The 18,469-nt window shown below is 39.6% G+C and overlaps 1 protein-coding gene across 1 annotated transcript; it reads left to right on the forward strand.

Moving 5' to 3' along the window:
• The first annotated feature begins 16 nt into the window (after positions 1-16).
• On the forward strand, positions 17-17,758 carry heatr5b (HEAT repeat containing 5B). Its single transcript, XM_077582089.1, has 36 exons — positions 17-419; positions 624-799; positions 867-1,078; positions 1,867-1,975; positions 2,443-2,592; positions 2,830-3,001; positions 3,087-3,244; positions 3,322-3,571; positions 4,281-4,436; positions 4,567-4,817; positions 4,943-5,054; positions 5,148-5,300; positions 5,384-5,483; positions 5,590-5,699; positions 6,274-6,437; positions 6,517-6,692; positions 6,836-6,941; positions 7,037-7,227; positions 7,405-7,564; positions 7,713-7,902; positions 8,070-8,239; positions 8,392-8,536; positions 8,628-8,807; positions 8,911-9,162; positions 10,051-10,232; positions 10,325-10,393; positions 11,125-11,304; positions 11,408-11,642; positions 11,830-12,066; positions 12,307-12,434; positions 14,439-14,580; positions 15,125-15,397; positions 15,589-15,813; positions 15,895-16,046; positions 16,159-16,372; positions 17,059-17,758. The coding sequence occupies exons 2-36, from the start codon at positions 674-676 to the stop codon at positions 17,364-17,366; spliced, it is 6,138 nt and encodes a 2,045-aa protein (XP_077438215.1). The 5' UTR covers positions 17-419; positions 624-673; the 3' UTR covers positions 17,367-17,758.
• Positions 17,759-18,469: the final 711 nt, after the last annotated feature.

The raw sequence follows: 18,469 nt of genomic DNA on the forward strand, positions 1-18,469 counted from the left end.
TCCATGTAGATGCTAGGAAGTAGTGGACTGGTGTTTTGTAATAGCTTTAAAACATATCATTTAATGGTAAAGTAATTAAAATGATTACTTTCAAATTATTCAAGTTTACTCTGAGGAAGAGTTACCTGCCAGTTTATTTTTTTGTTTCACCGGACAAGTGTTAGTGTAACACCATTAATACTGTCGTAATTCTCGCCAGGATATGAGAATATGGATTAACAACCTGCTTGTTTGAGTTTGGTGGTGTGTGAAGTTGCTGTCTGAAACAACCAAATGTAATGAGATACAAGGGGGTATCATTAGTGTATTGATGAAGTGTGGCTTTTGATCGTTAGGATTTGCTAGTTTAAGGTTGCTAACAGCTGGAGGAAGCTGTCAACACTCAAGAGAAGAGGAACATCGGAACGAGAAGACATACGGTAAAACGCCTTGCATTTCCTGTGTCATTTAGAACGATCTTTATCATTATGCGTGCTTATTACTGTTTACATAACAAACATACACATACACACACACACACACAATAAAGTAGTTATGCTAATGCAGTGCTACAGTTTGTTGTTGTTTTTTGCTAGATGTTTTAAAGAGGGACTAGTTTCTGATATCATGAATCAATAATACAGAGCGGACTGTCGATTAAGAAATTGTGAGGGCATCTGTGAAAATCCTCGCCATGGAGCTGGCTCACAGTCTCCTGCTCAACGAGGAAGCGTTAGCGCAGATCACTGAAGCAAAGAGGCCTGTCTTCATCTTCGAATGGCTCCGTTTCTTGGATAAGGTCCTTGTGGCCGCAAATAAGGTGACTGAAACGTATTTATCGCTGTGTGCTGCACAAGATGGTAGCTAAAGACTTGTATTTACGGCAGGTGGATGTGAAGGAGAAGCAGAAAAAGCTGGTGGAACAACTGACAGGACTGATCAGTAGTGCTCCCGGTCCACCAACAAGAAAGCTGCTTGCCAAAAACCTTGCCACACTCTACAGCATTGGCGACACATTCACGGTTTTCCAGACGCTGGATAAATGCAATGATATCATCAAAAGCAAGGACGACACCCCTGCATACCTGCCAACAAAACTGTAAGATAAAATTTAATGGATATTGTGTTATTTATTTATTAGTGTATGTATTTATTTATTTTAAATATATTGTCATGACAGGTTTTCATCCGTTTACTTTCAACATTCTAGCAATGTAGTATACAGTATTTCTCTTTTCAGAGGATTTAGTCATTAAGCCAAATGTTACTCTGATGATTCATGTTTTAATGGAGGGATTAAGCATACAAGTGGATCTGTGGAAGGCATTAATGCATCCTGATAATAACTACGTTTCAATATCAGACCCATTTTTATACTGTATGTAGAGCTGCTGAGAATGGTCTGGATGAGGGACAGATATTTGACTGGGGAAAATTAACAAGAAATTAACTGAATCCTCAAAATTTTTCCTATTCGGTTTTTATGGCATATAAAAATCTATTATTAATGATTTTAACCCCGCAAAGTTAAGTTGTGCTATTGGGGGTCTCGTGGCTTTAGTTCAATGTATTTGCTTGTACATTCCATTTAGTCCCAAGTGTTTAAGGAAAAAACATTGAATACCAATCTGATAAATCTCATTGACTGAATTCTTAACAAGTCAATTCATCATTTATTATTCCCATCCCTCTTAATCTATACTCCAGTCTTTAAATAATGGCAAGTAATGTTTCAGGTTATCATAAACGTATTGAATAATTATGCCCCATCCATGAAAAAGTTTAAGTTATGTGGTAAATATGAGAATACAATATCTATTGTTACCTTATTATTACAGGAACCTAATCTTTGTTTTTAAAATTGTTTTTATTGTTTGTTTTTCTTAGTGCTGCAGTGGCATGTGTTGGTGCTTTTTATGAGAAGATGGGCAGGATGCTTGGAAGCTCCTTTCCAGACACCATCAATAATCTTTTAAAGGCATTAAAGAGTGCAGAGGTATGACATTATTACACAATCTTAATTTTTTTAACTACTTAATACAGTACAGTACAGTACACATACTCTGTAAATTCATCATGTTGTGTTGAATTTACTTAACATTTAGGTTAATTATCTTAACTCTTTGACTGCCAGACGTTTTCAGAAACGGGTTGTCGCCAGTGCCAGCCGATTTTAAGCATTTTGACTGATCTTTCAAGGTCCATAGAAAATTATGTGTTTGGACTATGGAAACACACATACTACCAAATGAAAGATTGGACTCTCATCTTTCATCAGAAAAAAAAGTTTGTTTCTACCTTATTCCGTTTTTCAGTAATCAACAATAGAAAATAGTTAGTTTCACCTCTGTTTTGAAACAAACGTCTTTTAACGTCTTTGGCACTCCTCCATAGGATTTTACTAAACGTTACTTAACGTTTTTGGCAGTCAAAGAGTTAATTCTATCCTCACTATATATGTAGTCCCAAGGCAGAGGAGAAATACTCATCAGTTTGCAGAAGGTGCTCAGTGGACTAGGTGGAGCCGCAGCTTCATGCCATAGAGATATCTACAAGAATGCCCGCTCGTTACTCACCGACAGGTCAATGGCTGTGCGCTGTGCAGTCGCAAAGGTAGGTCACATTGTCATCACTGTAAAATGCAAGCAGAAAAATACCCTTATGTTTAGTGTATGTTTGCCAAACTGCACTGTGAAAAACTCCTATTGGGAATTATGCTTTCCCGCAAAAAAAACAAACAAACAAAGACAAAGGGCATGGTTTTGCAGTGGAGAAAAAAAAAATGCATAAGATGTTGTCTGATGAAATATCACTAACATGACTCCATCTTGATTCCATTTACCTTATCAGTGCTTGTTCGAGCTGCAAAATGAGGCAGTATTCATGTGGACTACGGAACTGGAGAACATGGCCACACTGTGTTTCAAGGCTCTGGAGGGTTCGAACTATGGTGTTCGGGTTTCTGTGGCCAAGCTTCTAGGGACTGTCATGGCTACGGCTCTGATGCCTAAACAAGCTGCTGGTTAGATTTGAAATCTGTAGCTACTATAGTTTCATATTAATATAACAATAAACCCACAATTCTTTTTTGTTTTTTTTTTACCCAGTGATGCGTCAGAATGTGAAACGGGCAACACTTGAGGAAGTTTTGGAGTTAATGGCCACAGGTTTTCTGCGTGGTGGATCTGGTTTCTTGAAGAGTGGAGGGGAAATGTTGAAGGGAGGCGGTTCTGTCAGCAGAGAAGTCCGGGTGGGCGTTACACAGGTGAGCCAAATTCACTCTACAAAACACAATTTGGCACATTTTACTGCACCTTACATATAAATCCTTCTTCTTCTTAGGCTTATGTTGTATTTGTGACCACGCTTGGTGGTCAGTGGCTGGAGCGGAACTTTGCCACATTCCTCTCCCATGTTTTGGACCTTGTGTCCCATCCACGGGCTACACAGACACATGTGGAAGCTGTGTACTCACGGCGTTGTGTCTCCTTTATGCTACGTGCCACCCTGGGCGGCTTACTTGGCGAGAAGGCGCAGATAGCAGCTGGCAAAGAAATCTGCCAAGCCATCGGCAAGCAAATGAGGGCTGTGGGTAAGGAGGAATGAAAGATGGGGGGAATGAAGAGGTATCATGGTTCAGATCATCACAGAGTAGTATTTATCAAATGTCAGCCATTTTCCTTTCAACTGCTATTTGGTTGCATACAGTCTGATTTTTCTTATCAATTCTGAATGTGCCATTGGTAATACTTTCTGCACTTGCTTTTTATTTTCTTATCCGCCTCATATTATAATCATTTTTTTGGGGACAAATATTGAACATCTGAATTTGCTTTTACCTTGACATACCTTACATAGTCGTCTGCTGTGATCTTTGATTGTAGTATATTACACAGCATCACTGAGCAAAAATTAGTTGTATCAGCCAACAAAATTTGCACACTCATAGTAGGAACAAGCCACTTCTGCTCAAAATTTAAGTTGGCCCAATCAAATTTCATTGGCTTATCTTCCTACACACGCACACACTTGCACAGTCAACGAAAGAGGGACTTAATTTAAGTCTATATTGTGTCTATATAAAAAAAAATAACGCTACAGTTCTGGAAGCAACTTCTAATCTATTCCTTAAGTATTAAAAGACTTAAGACTTAAAAAAAAACCACCACTAAAACCCACACCACTAACAAAGCTGAAGAAAATGGATTGATGGATATCACTGAAAGGCACATTATCGATTTATGAAGGTTGCCTTATCCAAAAATCAATTAATTGTTTTTCTCTGGCCCTTCTTATTCCAGAGGCAGTTGTCAATGACCTCAATGGAGAAAACAAGACTGGCGCAGCTGATGTTTCAGCCAGCCAGCATGTTATGGTGTGTGCCCTAAAAGAGTTGGGCAGCCTTGTTCAGAGCTTGAGTGCAACAGCTTCGCCTCTCATACAGGAGCCTTCCATTGGTAAGACCTGCTTGTTTTATGATACTTTTACTGCAGCCCTTTCCTAATCAATGGAAATGTGGTTGTGATCTTGAATACACCATTCACAACCTTACCAAAGTATCTTTGTTTTTAATGTCGTCTTTCTCAGGACTTCTTGAAACAGTAACCTCAGTGCTGCTACACCCGAGCATGGCTGCTCGTTTGGCCGCTGCTTGGTGCCTGCGCTGTGTTGCTGTGGCACTGCCCTATCAGTTGACCCCACTGCTAGACCGCTGTGCTGAGAGAATTAACAATCTCAAGAGTTCACCTGAGGCCGTTAGCGGATACAGCTTTGCGATGGCGGCTCTCCTTGGGGGTGTACACCAATCCCCTCTGGGAATCCCCCACTCTAAGGGCAAGGTATGTAAACACATTACTGTGAAACAGCAATTTATACATGCTCATCTCTGGCTTTCATAATTCATTTTTTTTGTACTAGCACTATACTGTATGTAAATTTGGAGTTTAATGTTGTTTCGCTGTAGTTGGTGGTAAGCATAGCTGAAGACCTTCTTCGAACAGCAGCTCAGAACAGTCGACTCTCCTTGCAGCGTACACAAGCTGGATGGCTGCTGCTTGGCGCACTCATGACCTTGGGTGAGCTACTCACAAATCATTTCTCAACTGTGATTGTTAACTCTTCTCTCTCCAACACAATTTTCCCTTTGATTGACATGTATGCATGCAAAGGTCCGTCCCTGGTGCGTTATCACCTTCCCAAGATGCTGCTGCTGTGGAGGAATGTGTTTCCTCGGTCCCAGAAGGAGCTGGAGGCGGAAAAGGCGAGGGGAGACTCCTTTACTTGGCAGGTCACTCTCGAAGGCAGAGCTGGAGCACTATGTGGTAAACTAATATTCTACTCCGTATTTATAAACGTGCGCTAAATGTCAACATGCTCACTTCTGATTCTATCCCTTATTGTTTAGCTATGCGTAGTTTTGTGGCTCACTGTCCGGAGCTCCTTACAGAGGATGTCATTCGTAGACTGATGACACCCATTGAATGTGCTATGACGATGATCTCTCAGTGAGTATGATGCCTCCATTGTGTTCCTTTTTTTTTTTTAGATACAGGAAAGATGTAAAGTGTGTTTTAAATACGTAGATGTCATAACTTAATGTCTGCTCCTCAGCGTCCCTGCCATCATCAAAGTTCATGGGGCACACCTGAAAGCAAGTGCAGCAATGGTGAGACTCAGGCTGTACGACATCTTGGCTCTATTGCCTCCTAAAACGTATGAAGGTAAGACATTTGGATTAAAAAATAAAAAATAAAAGTAAACAACATGGTTCTCAAATAAATAGACCAATGACTCACAATCTGGAAGTGCAATGATTATAATGGAAGCAGTCTAAGCAATAGTTTGATGTTGCAGGATGTCAAGTGTAGGTTTGATGAGAAGTACATGCCTGAGCAGCAATAATTTCTGCATAAATGTTTCAAAAGCACAATTTAGTTTTTATAGGATCATTTACTGTACATTTACCGACCCATTTTGGCAGCTTTAACCCCCCCCCCCCCCCCGAATTCTGTGATGTAATTTTTTTTAGAATCACTGAACACACATTAGTTTGAATGTCACTGGAAACAAATGTTGCAAAACAGTTTTTCATATAATTGTGTTTTTTTTTAAGAACGATTTTTACTGTAAATTTGAGCTTGCAAGTATTTTGTTGTCCACTATACATCATCTATTTTTTTTTACTACTTCAGTTTCCACTATAGACTTTTAGCTGGAAGTGCTAAAGACACATTTGCATCACAGACTCTCTGAGAACAAATTTAAATGTTTTAATGTATTGCTGTGCTCTTGCAGGCAGCTTCAATGCCCTCCTCAGGGAGCTGGTAGCAGAATTCACTTTGACTGACAACTCGTCCAACACCACCACTTCTTTGTTGCGCTCTCTCTGTCACTATGATGACAGTGTGCTCATGGGCTCGTGGCTGCAAGAAACTGACCACAAGTCTATAGAGGACCAGGTAAAATAACCTGTAATTTCGATCATGTACATCATCCTCATTGTCTATTGTTTTCCAAACTATGATCGTTGCTTAACAGCTGCAGCCTAACAGTGCATCTGGCAGCGGCGCTTTGGAGCATGATCCCTCGTCTATATATCTGCGAGTGCCTGTAGGTGAAGCCATCCCAGGTCCTCTCCCTTTGGGCGTATCAGTCATTGATGCCTCTGTGGCTCTGTTTGGTGTAGTTTTCCCCCACGTGTCTTTCAAACACAGGTGAGCTATTGAATCATGAGCATACTTGTATCTCACATTAAACCTCAAAACATTTCTGATTTTGGTTAATCAGGGATTATGTTCACTTCTGTTGTCCAAAAAGTAGTTCAATTTATTAGTTTGGTCTTGTCTGCATAATTTAGGTTGCAGATGCTAGACCACTTTGCGGAATGTATCAAGCAGGCTAAAGGAGTTCGGCAGCAAGCTGTCCAGCTTAACATCTTCACTGCTGTGCTGAGTGCTCTCAAGGTGAGAATCAGTCAATCCCTTTATAAGAAAAGGCTGTTGTGATTCTTTATTCAGTTAATATATGTGGAGAAACTTCATCCCTGTCTTACTCTTAGGGTTTGGCAGAGAACAAGAGTACTTTGGGCCCAGAGGAGGTCCGCAAGTCAGCCCTGGCCCTGGTGATGGGAGCACTTGACAATCCCAATCCGATTTTGCGCTGTGCTGCCGGTGAGGCCCTCGGCAGAATGGCTCAGGTAGTGGGGGAGGCTACTTTCATTGCAAGGATGGCACAGACCAGCTTTGACAAGTAAGCATTTTCCTCCATCTCTAAGTTAGACTGAGTCAGCATACCAGCAGCATAATATTTAGTGAGGGGGAAACACAATTTTAATTTTTGAAATATTGATTTCAAGCACAAATTGTTTAGCTGAATCTGGACATTAATCAGGTGATTTATATACTGTATTCTTTCCTCTGTTTACAGGCTGAAGTCAGCACGTGATGTAGTGTCAAGGACGGGTCATTCACTGGCTCTCGGCTGTCTACATCGATATGTAGGAGGAATTGGCTCTGGTCAGCACTTAAAGACTAGTGTTAGTATTCTGCTGGCGCTGGCCCAGGATGGATCCTCTCATGAAGTCCAGGTATAGTATGGCAACAATTAAACAGAAAAATATTTAGCAATTCCCCTGGATTTTTAGTAGTAGTATGTTTTTTTCATTCATTCATCAGTTACCTTCATTTTATCTCTTCACTTAAATAATCCAGTGTTTTTTGTTTTGTTTTTGACAGACATGGTCTCTGCACTCTTTGGCTCTTATTGTGGACTCAAGTGGTCCTATGTATAGAGGTTACGTGGAACCTACCTTGTCTCTGGTCCTTACCTTGCTCCTCACTGTGCCCCCATCACACACAGAGGTGCATCAGTGTTTGGGACGCTGCTTGGGAGCTCTTATCACTACTGTTGGACCAGAATTACAAGGTACGGTAAATCCATTGGAGATAAAATTTGAAAGAAGTCTTGATTTAATACCAAATATTACCAATGTCATGGAATTGTACACCACTTCCTTTACCAATAGGTGGCAGTATTATCAATTTGAATGCCATTAACAATTGTTAACTACACTCTGCCGATATATTATGAAGGAAACGGTGCCACCATCTCCACCATCCGCTCGTCTTGCCTGGTTGGCTGTGCCATAATGCAGGATCACTCTGACTCGCTGGTGCAGGCAGCTGCCATCTCGTGCCTGCAACAGCTGCACATGTTTGCTCCTCGCCATGTCAACCTCTCTAGTTTGGTGCCGTGTCTTTGTGTAAGACCATTTGGAATTTATTCATTTTTCACTTTGTATGGATGTTGTTTATTTTGTTTTTTTTGTGGGGTCCCTTCATTAGTTTATAGCAACATATATTTTACACTGTTGTGTTGATATAATTTTGTCTCATGGATGGGATTTTTTTCCAGGTGCACTTATGCAGCTCTCACCTGTTGCTACGCCGCGCTGCTGTAGCCTGCTTGAGACAACTTGCTCAGAGAGAGGCCTCCGAGGTCTGTGAGTACGCCATGAGCCTTGCAAAGAAGGCAGGAAATGGCAAATACACTGTAATAAGTGAGTGCAAACTTGGACACTAATAAAAAAAAGTGCTGTGCTGGCAAAATTTCTAATGAGACACTGGTGTTTTACTTTGTTGCTGATTCAGATCTGAACATAACAGAGACGGGTCTTGAGGGGGCACTATTCGGCATGCTGGATCACGAAACAGACAGGAAGCTGTGTTCTGATATTCATGACACATTGGGCCACATGCTGTCATCACTTGCTGTGGAAAAGCTTTCTCATTGGCTTAAATTATGCAAGGATGTCCTTGCAGCAACAACAGGTGACTGCAAAAAAGAAAAGAAAAACTGATTATCATTTTCTCTCAAGAAACCAAGACAGGATTCTTTTTTACATTTCTAATATAAGGCCGTCTTTTCTGTCAGATGTAGGAGGAGCTGTTACATTTGAAGTGGAAAAAGATGAAGACTCTGAGAAAAAAGACGAGATGGACGACGACATAATGTTTACAGGTTTAGGCGACGATGACAAATCCAAGCCCTCGGTCGCACCTCGCTGGGTGACGCGTGTATTTGCTGCAGATTGCTTGTGCCGCATTATTTTGCTGTGTGAAAACGCAGACAAAGCACACTTTGACCTGGCAACTGCCCGTTCTACACAAGCAAAAAACCCTAAAGGTATAATGTTACTTGCAAAACACTTGACACATATTATCAAACAAAAAAATGCTGTTGGTATTTTTGGGTATCATTTTTCTGTCAGCAAGTTTATGCTAAAAATAAATGAACAGGACTATTTTCGCAAAACGTGGTTGAAGGGTGCTGCATGGGCCATTCTCTTGTGTTTTGTTTTAATATGATAGATTCTAATTTACTTGGATACAGCTGTACTGCTGCGTCTGGAGAGGTGCTTTTAAAAATACCTTTAATAGTTTCAGAGGTGGAAAAATAGAAACATATTTCAGTATGATGAAGTGTATTTCAGCTCCACCACAAATTATTACCAAAACAGTAAACTGATTGTTTAATTATTGCCTTTCTGACAGTGTACCTTTCCTTGTAACCTTTTTGGACTAATTCTTTTAATGTCAGTTGTTTCTCAAATGTTAATTTTTTTTTCGATATGGCTTTTTCTTGCAGCTTTTTTGGGATCTTTACTTCATTTTGTCAGACCGTTTCTATGTTAGTGATTTTGTGATAAAAAAAAAAAAGTGGAGGTAATCAGGCTTAGGTGTATTGAGTGAAAATGAAGTCAGCTTTCCAAAAAATGTGACAAGCCTCAGTTAATTCATGATTTAACAAGGAGGCAACTACCTTTTTCACAAAAAGAGCCAGGAAAGTTTTATCCCTTAAAAGTAAAATTTCCACTTAAAAGCTACTTTTTATGTCCACTTGGGTTATCTGGTTGATTTCATTGATAAAGTTGCTGACATGAGACTTTGATTTACATTTATTTAACAGCTAACAATTGTCACTGTTGCACAACCGTCTGCTCAATATTATTATTCATATAATTTGCATTCCTCACATAATCTTTCAATTTCCTCACCATCTCTTTTTGTCTAGGAGATCTGCTTGTGCTTCATTTGTCTGACCTCATCCGGATGGCTTTCATGGCTGCCACGGACCACAGTAACCAGTTGAGAATGGCTGGTCTGCAGGCCCTGGAAGACATCATTAAAAAGTTTGCGTGTGTTCCCGAGCCCGAGTTCCCAGGACATGTTATCTTGGAACAATATCAGGCCAATGTGAGTCAATAACTTTGTAGGTATAGAGTTATAATGTAATGGCCAGAATAATTGAATGTCCAATAAATGAACCGTCGATTTTATGTGTTAAGGTTGGAGCTGCACTCAGACCTGCTTTTTCACCTGATACACCATCTGACATAACAGCTAAAGCATGCCAGGTAAGAAACATTGTCATAAAAAAGAAGAAATGCATTCATAATTTGCTTTTCATTTCCCTTTGCTCTACTTTGTTTAAATTATGCTATAGCTTTAACGCAGGTGTTTATAGTATAAATAATCACAATGATCACTCTTTAGGCCACTGCAACCAAATGTGTTTTTACTGCATTATGCATCCTTCTGATGAACTTATATCTGTCACAGTCAACTGTCGTAATACAGTGTTTCCCACACCATGTTAATACTTGGGTGGGCCACCCAAGTAAATTGGCCACCTCCTAAGAAGTTTTCAAGAAAATTCATTAAAAATATATATATTTTTAAAACGTGTCGGGACAGGATATACCGCATGTAACGTTAGTTTGCCATCACTTACTTGTGGATCGTGAGCCTAGAGGAGACGTAGTAACAGTAATGAAACCCACCTCCCATCCCCACCACCGGAGTCCACCCACCCAAGTAGATTTCAAATCTGTGGGAAACACATAATTCACCTCAGAGGTTGGTAGTCTTCGAGTATACTGTACATGTACTGTGATATTTTTTAAATAATAATGCTTGTTTGATATGTACCGTATGCATATTTGATCATCTATGGATATTAATTCTACCGGAAATTCTGTTTATTTGAAACCTATTTGAATAAGATATCAGCAGATCCATAATAAGAGAGCAAGACGTGTAACTGAAGTCGAGGTCCCTTTTTCTCCCTGGATGTGTTTGTCCATAGGTGTGTAGCACTTGGATTGGCAGCGGTGTAGTAAGTGACTTGAACGACCTCCGGCGAGTCCACAACCTGCTCGTGTCATCACTGGACAAGGTGCAAGCTGGGAAGGGTTCATCCAGTCAGCTGTACAGTGAGAGTGCCACCACCATGGAGAAGCTGGCTGTACTTAAAGCATGGGCGGAGGTGAGACCCAAGACTCTCCTGCTCTGTCCATAACACTGATGTGCTGAGCTTTAAATCGTGTAAGTAATTTTTTTTATTGTATTATTATGGCTATTATTAACAGGTTTATGTGGTAGCGATGAAGATAAAGAAAGAGGCAGAATCAAAGCCTGTCAAACCGGTTCGAAGCGGAGATGAGGATGAGGATGATCTGGGTGCAAATGTGCTTCCACCTGACAGTCTCATCACTTTAGTGCAGCCTGAGCTGCCCTCACTTAGTCGACTGTGGTTGGCCATGCTCCGAGACTATGCCCTGCTCACGCTGCCTGCAGAGTTTTCCAGTCAGCTGCCCCCTGATGGTACAACACAACTGTGTCTTTTGATGAATAGCGCAATGAAATGTTTGAGACATTGACGTCTGTTTGATGCCTGGTTCCCATCCCTTCTTACAGCAGTTTATTTGTCTCTGTTCTATTTTTGGGCTTGCTTTTAAGGAGAGTTACTCCAATACTAACGCTTAAAATGGAATCCGCACTGTGTGTTCAGGTGGAGCATTTTATACTCCAGAGACAATAGACACAGCAAGGCTCCATTACCGCAACTCGTGGGCTCCTGTACTGCATGCTGTGGCCTTGTGGCTAAGCAGCACTGGCTTTGGAGCTTGTGAAGAAAAAGGAGCGGTTTCTCCAGTGCTCTCCAAGGCTCCTGCTCTTCATACAGGATCCTCGCCACCTGTTAAAACTTTTGAAGAGTCCGTCAAAGACAGGATGCACCTAATGTTAGGTAAAGATACAGAGACATTAAATGTAGTTTAAAGTATTCATCTTATTTTGATTTTTTATTCTTTAGTTCCTCATAATCCCTTTTAACCAGACAAAAAAATATTTTGTTATTCAGCACTCACATTTTTTTTAAACACAAGGGGGTACAGTTTTTTTTTCTCCTGTCACTGCAGCTGCCAACAGTGAAAAAAGGAAAAGAATCGTGTGAACATGCCCTAAGCCCAGTTTTTCTGTCTCTCAGGTGTCAGTATAGAATTTCTTTGCTTTCCCCGGCCTGAGGAACCCATTGAGCATGTCATGTCCTGCCTGCACGCTTTGTCCACTCTGCTTGAGTCTCCCTGTGCAAAGACCCACATAGCAGAAGACCAGGTAAGGGCATCTTTGTCATTGATGGAAGATTAAAAAACAAACAAAAAACAATGAGCAAAAAATATTATGGCAGGAGCAGAAAATGTTTTTCATTAAAGTGGGTTTAGATTGTGGATTACTTGTAGGTTGGCATTCTTGTAGAGGGCAGTGACAGTCGTATCACATTAGTGTTAATTTTATCCACCTTTTTTAAATTTAGTCTTAGTTTTAGTCCGGTTTCAATCACACTTGTTACTTTTTATCATAGTTAGTCAACCTCATCCCGTTTTTATTTAGTCCACTTTTAGTCGACTATAAATTTAGTATTTTTAACTTTATTTTAGTCCAAGAAACCAAAATTGTATTCATTTAGTTTTAGTCAACAAAAACTGTCAACGTTTTAGTCATGTTTTAGGGCAGTCAGGGCAATCATTTTTTACCCCGTAATATTTTTTTGTCAGCAGATTATGTTGAACATTTTGGATCTAAAACTATTTCACATACAACTTTTTTCTCATCTTTTTGATAAAAAACAACTTCACACACAATTACAGTACATCAACAAGTGGCTACTATGGCTCCATGCTATGAGCTAGCAATTTAGCAAGCATTAGTTAGCGGTCAGATTAACATTATTGTTGGAACGTTATAGCCGTTTGATTAATGTTATGTTATTTTATAACTAGGGGTGTCGGGCGATTAAAATTTTTAATCTGAGTTAATCGCATGACTTCAATAGTTAACTCACGATTAATCACAAATAAGTTTTCATACGCTTAGCACAAACGTGGGAACAAAATTTTAAACTAATAGAAATATGGCTGCATATTTTCATCACTGATACAGTAATTTCATAATAATTCATAAAATTTTGTTAAAATTAAAAAACTGTACTGTAAAAAAACAAATGTGATATTGATTTGTGTTGAGGTCATTTTTTCTGCCACTAGATGGCATAATTGTATTTGTAGGACGGTGACAGCTCAGTGCATTTTTACTTTCATATTAAGAGCTATCTAATCTTTATCATGAAGTAACTTGGCAAAATTCTGCACATTTTTAAAATTGTAAAATACAACTTGACCCCAGTCACCACAAATATATGCATTAATATTAAATTTATTACTGCAAAATTTTGACGTGGCTGTGTCTGCTGAGTTGGTACTGGAACTCCCCCAGTACAGGCTTTCAAAGTAAGGAACGGTCGTTAATCACACGTTAAAAAAAATTGTGCAGTTAAAGGAACTTTAAATTAACTAAAAATTAACACACTCATTTTGCCACCCCTATTTATAACTATAATTTACTTCTTTTTTGGGGAGGGGGGCTTTCACCGTGAATCCACCTCCTGTCTGTCTCGTGTGTTTGTGCATGTTGCACTCGCTAACTGCATGACAGTGTCACAGTGACAGATTAGCAGAGACAAGATTTTACAAAATCATATAATTTTCATCTCGTTTTTGTTCGTGAACTAAAATGTGCATAGATTTTAGTCCAGTTTTTATTAAGTGAAGTACATTTTCGTCTCGTCTTCATTAGTCGACGAAAATGCATACTGATAGTGATTTAGTCCCAGTAATTGTTAATTGAGGATTTTAGTTTAGTTTTAGTCCGGTGAAAAATGTGTGTTGACGAAATTATTTTTGTTTAGTTTTCGTTGACGAAATTGACACTATATCACATTTGGATTCATTTTAAAGCCCCGTGCCCCTTTATTTAAAAGTTAATAAAGGTCAAATAATTTAGTATTTATATTGTAAGAGAAATGAAAGCAGCAACTTCAGTCTAGTTGTTTCATTGTTGTAGTTCAAGTGACACATTTACCAGGAATGCTTCAGCGCAAACATCTAGTAAATGCAACATGGGCATGTGATATTTACTGCCTTTACAAGGTGACAAAGGCCACTTGAGTGTTCTATCATACAACCGAACTATAACGTATCGGTTGATTTGGTCAGGTTTACCTTTTGAAATTGTGAAGGCCATATAAAAACGGAGTGTCATTACGTGTTTCCTATCTTCTAGCTGCTGGTAGTGGAGCTCCTGAATGTACTTCACAGACTTTTGTTGACCCGCGACCCTCCTGCAGTCCAGCTGCAGGTGACTGCTGTAGTTCAGGAGACCATAAGAGCTGCACTGGACCATCTTCAGCAACAAAATGTCAAAGGTCATGAGCTAACACATTGCACAAGTTAATTCACTTGTCAACATAACACACTGTTTAAAAGTTCTTGTTTTTACTGAAAATGTGATCAAACTACTGCAAGTGTTGATTTGAATTATTTGGTTGTAGGTTTAGGGAGCATAGTGGGTTAGTGGTTAGCAGATCTGTCTCACATTTCTTAGGTTGGGGGTTTGAATTATGGCTCTGGCCTTCCTGTGTGATGTTTATATATTCTCCTTGTGCTTGCATTGGTTTCCCTTTGATACTCTGCATTAAAAAAAAAACGTGCCTTTTTATTGGTTCATTGAATTTTTTAAATTGTCCAAAGGTGACAATGTGAGTATCAGTGGTTGTTTGTCAAGGTTTGCCCTGCAACTGGGCAACCAGGCCAGAGTGTACTCGCCTCGCCTCTTGCCTGAGGTCAGCTGTGACCCTAATAAGCGGTATAGAAAATTGAAGGATGCGTTATTGGTTTGCATTCTACTGACAGAGCAGTAATATGATGTGTCAGTTTCACTGATCTAGGTCATGATCGTATGTTACACAGGCAAAGAGGAGGAAGGCCAGAGAGATTTTCAACTCACCCGAGGGGAAGGGGGTGAGACGGGCGAGCTCGTTCCTGGCACGTCTCTGGTGTTTGCTGCAATGGAGCTGCTGGTTTTCATCCTGGTCCGCCACTTACCACAGCTCAATACACGTGTGAAGGAGTCACCCAGCCATGTGCCGATCAGGCCTCAACGACTACTTGAGGATAGTGCACGCCTGGTGGCAAACACCGTTTCCATTCTGGCTGAACTGCCCTCGCTCTGCTCCCCTGCTGGTAAGACAACACATAAAAAACAATGCTAAGTTTGTTTCACTAAAGGATCTATACTTTATTTTTTCATATTTACAATATACACTTTTCTTGCTAATACAGTTTTTTTGCTTCTTAGATATTGGCATAAAACTGACTTTATTTGTTGTTTTTATTCACCATGAAAATGATGTTCTCGTGGTTTCTGTTCACAGGAAGCATGACCATCCTACCTACGGTTCTCTTCCTAATCACCGGGGTGCTGAGAGAAACTGCAGTTAAGACTGCTGACAATTCCGTGCCTACACCTGTGTCAGCTGCACTGCAGGCTATCAAGACCATCATCACGTCCCCGTTGGCTCGAGTGGAAAGCCTCCAGACACAGTGGACTGCCCTTGTGAGAAGCACCCTGGCTTCTGTACTTGAAGACTCACAGCCAGGTTTGTACATACTTACTCGTACTAAATGATGAGCATTGAGCAACATGCCATATGTCAAATAAAATTTGTGTTCTTCTTCAGATGAGTCCAGACCTGATTTGGATGACATCAATATGTTGACAGCAATAACACTCTTCCTACTGTCTGCTAGTAATGAACTTGTTGGAGTTACTGTCCTGCAAAATGGCTGCATGGAATGTTTTCGAAATGCCCTCAACTCTTGTGATCCTAGGGTAAAGTGCCCGAACCTCAAAAGAGTCATCATTACACATTCTAAATCCTGGATGTTTGTGTGGCTTGTTCTCTTTAGTTATTTTCCTTTCTTTTTTGTTTGCCTTGTTGCAGGTTCAGACACGGTGTTACCAGCTGCTTTTGTCAGTGTTTCAACATCCCAACCGTCATCTTTCTACCCCGTACATTCACGCTCTCGCTCCTCTCATGGTGGAGAAGCTAAAGGCAGTGGAGCGCAGTCGGCCAAGGACTGCCGCTGAGCTGCAGGCGGTGCAAGAGGGCATCAGGGTCCTGGAGAACCTTGTTGGCATGGGTGAAGAGCAAAACCGTGAGTATCTCTTTGCTTAATGGATCACTAATGTGTTTTTCCATTAAAGTGTTTAGTTCAGTGGCTGTAAAAGTGCGCTGTCAGTTATCAGAGCATCAAAGGCTATTTTTAGAACGCTTACTTTAGCTTACTGGAAATGTTGTTACTGTGTTCTATTAATATTCGTACAAATCTTTTTATGTTCTTTGACAGGTGTATAACAAAGTTGCATATACCATTTTACAGAGTCATTAATTATATAATATGTGGTAAATAATGGCATTACCCCCCTAAAATTTGAGACAGTGCAAGTGATTTTTCATCTTCTTGCACATGCGCGACCAGTAGTACATTTGCTGATTTTATTATTATTATTATTATTGTATATTTTTGTTACTGACACACTTCTTACTGACGCACATTTATCAATAATATAGTTAAAATTATTGGAAATGTGAATATTTATTTCACAAGTCAATTTCCACGTGTGCCAAAATTTACAACTTTCACCTCTCAAATTTCAGATTGCTCCTAATAAAAACATAAGTTAGTAAAACAGTGAAAAACACAATGATCAACAATGGGCACCTAAATTTACATTGTAATTACTCAATAATCGACTCCACTAGCAGATTATGGTCTGTGTAATCTAACTTCTTTTAATTATTGTTGTTGTATTATCTCATTGTTTTTCATATGTCCAATAGGAGTCCAGTTGGTGGCTCTTCTTGTTCCAACCCTTATCTCATACCTTTTGGATGAAAATGCCATTCCTTCTGCATCCCAAGTATCCAAAGGCCTGCATGACTTTGCCCTTCAGAACTTAATGCGCATTGGCCCTCTATATCCAGCTGCCTTCAAGATGGTCATCGGTGCAGCGCCCGATCTTAAAACCCGTCTAGAATCTGCTGTTCGGGCAAACCAGGCCAGCAACAAAGCTAAAGATGCAGCACGTCAAGCTCAGCCAACAGTCCAAGTTGCACCAACCATCAAACTCAAAACTAGCTTTTTCTAAAAAACAAAACAAAAAACTGCAAATGTTCTCACACAGACTTGTTTGCTTTGATTTGTGTCAACAGAATGTCAGCTTCAAGTAAAACTTCTTCATTGTATTTATTTTAAATCTCAAGTGTGTTAAACAAATGAGAGATCCTTGTGAAGTCCTTAAAATGCTTTTGAATGTTCAATGAAAATTTTAAATCCACCAGTGTATTATCTTCTGGTTTGACGCCAATTTGCGTTAAGACATGAGCTACTATTGCCCGAACTACTTTCTTTTTCCCCTTAATCCCACTTTTGTATTTTTACATCACCTTAAGCCTTTCAATAATAGTTTCCATCAAATGTGTTGAATTACATTCCAATGCCGTGTTTTAGTTGTGAATACACTGAGCACTGAAGCATCAGGCTTTTTGGACTAATTGTGTAATTATATGACTTGCATTGAATGTGATTGTGAAGTCTATATCATACAAATGTTTATAAAAAGCCTATATCAAAACTTTGATCAAAATTAGCTGTCACACTTAATTTGAAGATTTGTTAACACCTTCATATTAAAGATCAAGGGGGTCACCAAAATGGTGAGAGGCGCAGCAGCTAGCCTGTAGACCAGTTTGAAAAATAGTGATTTTAACTGAACATTTCAAAATGTAAACACTTGCAGAGGTTTATAGAAATAAAGTATTGCTTATTAATATTTGTTTCTAAACGTCCTACTCCTATCCCTCCCTTATAGGTCAGTGGTGGAAGTCTATCCTTTGTAGGTGACTGCACAGGCCCCAAATTGTAATAATTACTGCATGTGACAAGCCATTAACATCATCAGTGTCTTCACATAGATGAATATAAATTATTAATAGAGTAATAATAACATACAATTAAAGGTAAGATATGCTAGTGTATATCAAACTGGTAACCTTTTGCATTAATCAGTAACCAAGATCATCCTCATTATTATTTTATGTATTTATTTATTTATTTTAGAGGATGAGGGGTTGAAACTGAAATGCTTTTATTTTCAAGATCATTCCCATACTGCTCAAGGGACGTTTGGGTTTACTTGCTGGCTAGAATAATGTAATGTAGAGAGTCTGAACCCCCTCCCAGCTAACATGT

The sequence above is a fragment of the Vanacampus margaritifer genome, chromosome 12 (genome assembly GCF_051991255.1).
Source record: "Vanacampus margaritifer isolate UIUO_Vmar chromosome 12, RoL_Vmar_1.0, whole genome shotgun sequence".
Taxonomy (NCBI): Eukaryota; Metazoa; Chordata; class Actinopteri; order Syngnathiformes; family Syngnathidae; genus Vanacampus; species Vanacampus margaritifer.

Coding starts and splice junctions, on each gene's coding strand:
- heatr5b (XM_077582089.1), top strand. CDS start 674: ATGGAGCTGGCTCACAGTCTCCTGCTCAACGAGGAAGCGTTAGCGCAG. Junction 3,245..3,321: donor TCCGGGTGGGCGTTACACAG/GTGAGCCAAATT, acceptor TCTTCTTCTTAG/GCTTATGTTGTATTTGTGAC. Junction 8,537..8,627: donor TGGCAAATACACTGTAATAA/GTGAGTGCAAAC, acceptor TTGCTGATTCAG/ATCTGAACATAACAGAGACG.